The 5,520-nt window shown below is 67.9% G+C and overlaps 1 protein-coding gene across 1 annotated transcript in view; it reads right to left on the bottom strand.

The window, feature by feature from the left end:
• Positions 1-5,520, bottom strand: part of CBS (cystathionine-beta-synthase) — a 17,858-nt gene that overhangs the window by 4,015 nt on the left and 8,323 nt on the right. The window contains exons 4-11 of the mRNA XM_023523177.1: positions 5,301-5,394; positions 5,033-5,211; positions 3,837-3,928; positions 3,150-3,275; positions 2,602-2,686; positions 1,069-1,174; positions 311-388; positions 3-186 (exon numbers count right to left, since the gene is read on the bottom strand). Of these exons, the coding sequence (XP_023378945.1) occupies positions 3-186; positions 311-388; positions 1,069-1,174; positions 2,602-2,686; positions 3,150-3,275; positions 3,837-3,928; positions 5,033-5,211; positions 5,301-5,394 (944 nt within the window). The remainder of the gene's footprint in view (positions 1-2; positions 187-310; positions 389-1,068; positions 1,175-2,601; positions 2,687-3,149; positions 3,276-3,836; positions 3,929-5,032; positions 5,212-5,300; positions 5,395-5,520) is intronic.

The following is a 5,520-nucleotide window of genomic DNA, read 5'->3' as shown; positions in this document are numbered from 1 at the left end:
GCCCAAGCCGGCTGGCCAGCTGTGGGGTCCACGCGAGAGGCCGGGACTGACCCCGACTCGTCGACCACAGGCGCCTGGTCGAAGCCCTTGTCTCGGAGTACGGCGATGGTGTGCTCACAGGTGACCGTGGGCAGCACCGTGAGCGGAGCCGACAGACTCAGGTCCTGAACTCTGAGGTGCCACCACCTGCGGGGAGACGGCAGGGCAGGGAAGGAGTGAGCCGGAAGGTGGACGTCGAGGACGAATGCTCACACGGGCAGCATCGTGCGGGGGACCATGGGACGACCAGCCTGGCGTCGGACGTCCTCACCAGGGCTTCTTCTCCGTGAGGTCCTTCTCCTTCAGGAAGCCTTTCTGTAGCATCCACCTGTCACTCAGGAACTTGGACCTGCAGGTGTTGGGAGGTGAGCAGGGCCTGGCAGAGGGTCTCGGCTGCGCCCACACCGAGGGGCACGGTCCTCATGGAAAGCCCAGTGCCCCGTGCCCACGACACGCCATGCCGGCACACCCTCGCAGCTCACGCCCACGTGTGCATGCACAGCGGGCCAGCCCAGCACACGGGACACGCGTGTTCTCACGTGGAATGGGGCAGCTCAGCAGTGAGCTCCCAGACACGAGCCACCCGCCCCTGAAACCCCAACGTGGGGCGCCCACCAGGGGTGGCTGAGCCCATCAGATATGGACCCTCCATAGCCCTGTCTGGAGAAAACCCCAAGGGCACGGTGTGGGGGGATTCCTTCAGGTCCCTGCCCCTCCCCCGCCCCAGAAGCCTGGTGCAGAGCAACTAGGGTCTATGCTTCGGGGTGACCCTGGCAGGCTGCCAGCCAGCGGACAGGCACTCCAAGCACGAGGCTGCCACGGTCACGCCCTGACTTCACGCGAGTCCGGAAGACCCCAGAGAGGGGTGCGTCAGGCCGAGAAAACACAGGCTCTGGCCGGGGGTGGGTGGGAGCAGAGCGCGGGTCACGGACCACCCCTTCTCGCCCACCGCCGTCAGATGTCAGGGGAGGCCCTGCGGGAGCGGCCCGGCACCCAAGGAGGCACCAGCAGGAGGGGCGGGCCCCTCACATGTAGTTCCGGACGGAGTCGGGCAGGAGCACCACGCAGCGCTGGCCCTCCCGCAGATCCTGGGCGGCCTTCACCGCCGCCGCCATGGCACTGCCAGAACTGCCACCTGCCGAGAGCGCCGAGTCAGACCTGCCCAAGGCCGCATGTGGGTGTGCGCGCGCACGCCTGGAGACACTCAGAAGGCTGCCTGGGGGAGGAGCCGCCCTCGGGGTGCTGGGGGGACCCCACTTCTCACTGCCCATCTCCATTCCGTCCCTCAGGGTTTCATGGCGGACCCGCCACCCGGACACGGTCACCCTGCAGCCAGTGAGGCTCCCCTCAGCCAGGTGCCGCCGCGACGGGCAAGGCCCGTGGGCCGAGCCCCCGGGCAGATGTCTGAGCGCTGACCGAGCCCAGGGACAGCGGGTCCCTGGTCCCTCTGCCTCTCACTGGCCACTCACAGCCACCCCTGAGACAGGTGACGCCCAGGAGCCCTGAGTCACAGCCAGAGGGCAGATCCTTGGAGGTGGCCGTGCTCACCTACTCCTCTGGGCTGAGCTGAGGGAGGCACCATCTGATCCGCAGGACCAGGGCCCTTCCCTGAAAGTCACCACGTGGCCCGAGTAGCACCGAGCACTTGGGCTTACGTCCCACTGGCAGTGGCGACCGGGTGAGGTTCAGCACCGAGCATCCCTCATTACGAGGCACAAACTGCTTCTCAGGACATCGTTTTGGAATTCCTTTTGTAGTCAAAAGGGGCTGCCTTCCGACCAGCCATGCCCCCGCTCCCGGCGCCCCCGCCCCCAACGTGCCGTGACATAGAGGAGAGCTGCGTGTCACCTCCCCACACGGAGTTCTCGCTTGGGCGTGTGCACGTGTCCGCTCTCTGCACGTAAGCCCCCGAGACATGAGCCAGGCCATTTCCTTCGTCCACTTGGGCGAGGCCTTGGGCCTCCCTCGGGCGCGCCTGGCCTCTCCCGGCCGCCAGTCCCAGCCACAGACCCCGCGGATGGGGGCCCAGCCCGAGGACGATGCCAGGCTGAGGGAAAAGCTGTGTCCGGAGCACTCTGGCCCTAATGTGGGTGCCCGGTGACGGCTGGCAGGACGCTCCCCGCAGGCCATGCCCGACCCCACTGCCGCCTCTGCTGGGTGCAAGGCCAGCGCCCCCTTTGCTGTCACGCTACCAAGACGAGCCGTGTCCCCTCACAGCTCACGCCCCTCCCTTCGCGGGGCTGCATGCCACACGCCATTCTCAGCGAGGCCATTAAGCACGGACACAGAGCACGCGGGCCGCAGGAACTTGGGACACTGACCCAGGGCTCCGGCCACGCTGGGCGGGGTGCTCGACGCAGCCTCCCGCCTCGCTGGGAGTGACCCGCTGACGGAGAGGGCAGGCAGGGTGATCCCCTGAAGGCCCGGGGCCAGCGGACGGTGCCCGGCCGAGCACGGTCACTGCTTTCACGCAGCCTCAGTACGAGGGTGCCCGCACGCGTTTGCTCTGGGAGCTGGCAGAGGGCGAGCACCCGTCTGCCCCTCAGCCCACCGGCCACTCACCGCACAGCAGCCCCTCCTGCGAGATGAGCATGCGGGCGAAGGCGAAGGACTGCTCGTCATTGCACTTGAGCCATCTGTCCACCACCTGCGGCAGGACGCAGACCGCAGGGGCTTGGGCAGGCGTGCAGGGCGGGGGGCCACAGCCAAGCGTGCGACCTCGCAGACTGTCTCGTCCAGGTGGCCGTGACCCTCAGTGGCCGTGGCCCCGCCCTCGTCCGCATGCCCGGAGCGTCCGGCGTCTCCCCGGTCCCCTGTGTTCTGCACATAGCAATGGAGACCCTGGGCGCCCGGGCCAAGGCTGGACCTCTGGGGTGTCTGTGCCCAGCGCGGTCACAGCACACAGTTGGATACTGTGCCCGTGTCACCTGGTCTCGACCTTCGAGATCACGATTCTTGTCCTTGCTGTACGGGACTCGTTTGTGTGCACCCTCGGTGGGAAAGCCAGGCCGGGGGCCCGTGGTCAGTCAGCCCGGCGAGCAGACCCCCGAGCCGGTTAAAGGGTGGGCTGAGGGCTGCGCGGTCCCCGTGGTCCCCACGGCCCCACCTACCGCCCGGTCCAGCACCGTGGGGATGAAGTCATAGCCAATCCCCTCCACCTCATAGCCCGTCTGCTCTGTTCGGTTCAGCTCCTCCGGCTCGGCGAGGATGGAGCCCTCAGGGTCCACCCCAATGATCTGCAGGGACAGCGTTGGGGCTCTGTCCGGCAAGGCCTCTCTGGACATGCAGCATCCTCGGAGTGGCCGAGGTCACCACCGAGACCCGTCCGTGGGACGCAGGCCTCGCTCCCGGGCGGGACCCAGGGACCCAGGCACAGCATGGGCTGGGACAGCTCAAGGGGACGGACGGGGGAAGCGGCCACCGCATGTCTCAAAACGGCCCAGAAGACCGCCCGGGTGACAGCTGAGCCTCGTGGACTAGGGGGGCGCCGGGCACTGACCATTCCCTAAACAGCCGAGAAGCGGTGGGCGGGAGGGAACGACTCAGCGCCAGCAGCCCGGTGTTTCCCAAGGCCCCGCCCGGCCACCGTCAACCCTGAGCCCCAGGCGCCCCGTGGGGCAGGCGCAGGACCGGAACCCACGAGCTCCGAGCCTCTCAAACCCGCTCTCCCGTGTCCGGCTGGTCAGAGCGCCTAGGTGCTGGGTCACGGGGTGCCCCTGCACCCCAGGCAGGCCCCCCACAGCCCCGCCCACTCACCTGGCATCCGGGGCAGGCCCCCCGCGGCCCTGCCCACTCACCTGGCACCCCGGGCACTTCTCCTTGAGCTTCCGGGCGATGCCCGTGATGGTGCCGCCCGTGCCCACCGAAGCCACCAGCATATCCAGCTTCCCTGATAGGGAGAAGCCGCATCAGGGACAGCATCCTAAGCGGGAACACACTCAACTCGAGGGAGGGCAGGGCCCCGAGGCCGCAGAAACAACGCTTCTCCGGTCCCCACGGCCCCCCATCGCGGGCCTTTGTCTTCAAGGAGCGTGGAGCCCCAGGGTCCCAGTGAACACCGGCTGCTAAGCGGCATGCGGCCTCTGAGCTCTGGTTCGGTGTGACCCCGTCAAGCCCGGCGGGAGTGTGGGACGGACCCGTGCAGTGGCTGCTGGGGGGCGGGGCCCGGGGAGGCCACGCCCCACCTCCTTATGTGTTTGGGTTTGGACAGGGTGACGAAGTAAACTGAATCATAAAGGAAATAGAACAAATCCGGCTCAGAAGCCGTCTGGGCTCTCCCGCTGCCCGGCGCCAGCCCAGGCATCCTGCGGACAAGTCCGTGCGAGGCCCCGAGCCGGGGCGGCGGGCTGTTTTTGCCAAACGGGAGAATTCTCACACATAAAACCCGGGCGAGTGAATGCCTGGGCTCTGCTGCCCGGCTGCTGGGCACAGAACACTGAAGCCGATGCCAGCTCTGAACTCCAAACAGGAAGCCTGGGTGCCCGCCGCCCAGCCACGCCCCCCAAAATCTCAGCCCATCAGAAAACATCGGGGCCCCCTGGGCCTGGACACTGGCCGCACGGAGAGATTCCGGGGAGCCCCCGGCCAGACGGTGAGCTGACGTCACCGTGGGGCCTGGAGGTGAGGACCTGAAGGTGGAATTCAGCGCCAAGCTGGGGCTCGATGCCCAGTGCCAGTCAGCGCCGCGAAGCCCCGGCCGTGAGCCCCGCTGCAGCCTGGGACACACTGGCGCCCTGAGGCCAGACTGCTGGGCACGCTTGGCGCTCAGGACAGGCGGACCAGCTCCGAGAGCACAGCAGAGGGAAGGAACCGCTCTATGGAGATGCTCGAGAAAGCGTTCCAGAGAGGGGACGCTGGGCCTGGGGCGTGAAGGGTGACGAGGAGTTTGCTAAGGAGCTGCTGAGGCTGGTACCCCCCACCCCCACCTCCCGGCAACCAGGGAGGGCGACAGCGAGGGCGGCAAAGGGGCGGGCTCGGGGCTCAGGGCACAGACCGTCACACTGCTGCAGGATCTCCTCCGCGGTGCTGTCGTAGTGAGCCAGGGGGTTGGCTGCGTTGCGGTACTGGGGGGACAGAGCAAGGGCCACCGGGTCAAGGTCAAAGGCGCTGGGCTGGCCGCAGCCGCAGGGCATCCGTGCAGGGGGCTGGTCCCGGCGGCTCAGGGGCCGGGGCCTAGAAGCCTCAGCAGACAGGAAATCTCCTGCCCAGTTCTCCCGGAGACGTGATTTCTAACCCGGAAGCGAAACGAGCGGACAGAGGACCTTCCGGTAAAAAGGCCTTTGTGTGTTTCACGCCTGCGGAGGCTCCGGGGTCCCCGGCCAAGGGCGTCTCCGCTCAGCGTGCCACACTGAGGCCCTGGCAGCCGAGAGCCGGAGGTCACCGACCTGCTGGCCGCGGAGGCCAGGGCCGTGTGCCCGTGTGCAGCGTCGGTCACCCGTGCAGCCCCCAGTCCTGCTGCAGGTGTGGCGCCACCCCCACCCC

Source organism: Pteropus vampyrus, unplaced genomic scaffold (genome assembly GCF_000151845.1).
Source record: "Pteropus vampyrus isolate Shadow unplaced genomic scaffold, Pvam_2.0 Scaffold380, whole genome shotgun sequence".
Lineage (NCBI taxonomy): Eukaryota > Metazoa > Chordata > Mammalia > Chiroptera > Pteropodidae > Pteropus > Pteropus vampyrus.
The sequence above is the reverse complement of the archived record's forward strand: the minus strand, read 5'-3'. Positions and strand labels throughout refer to the sequence as shown.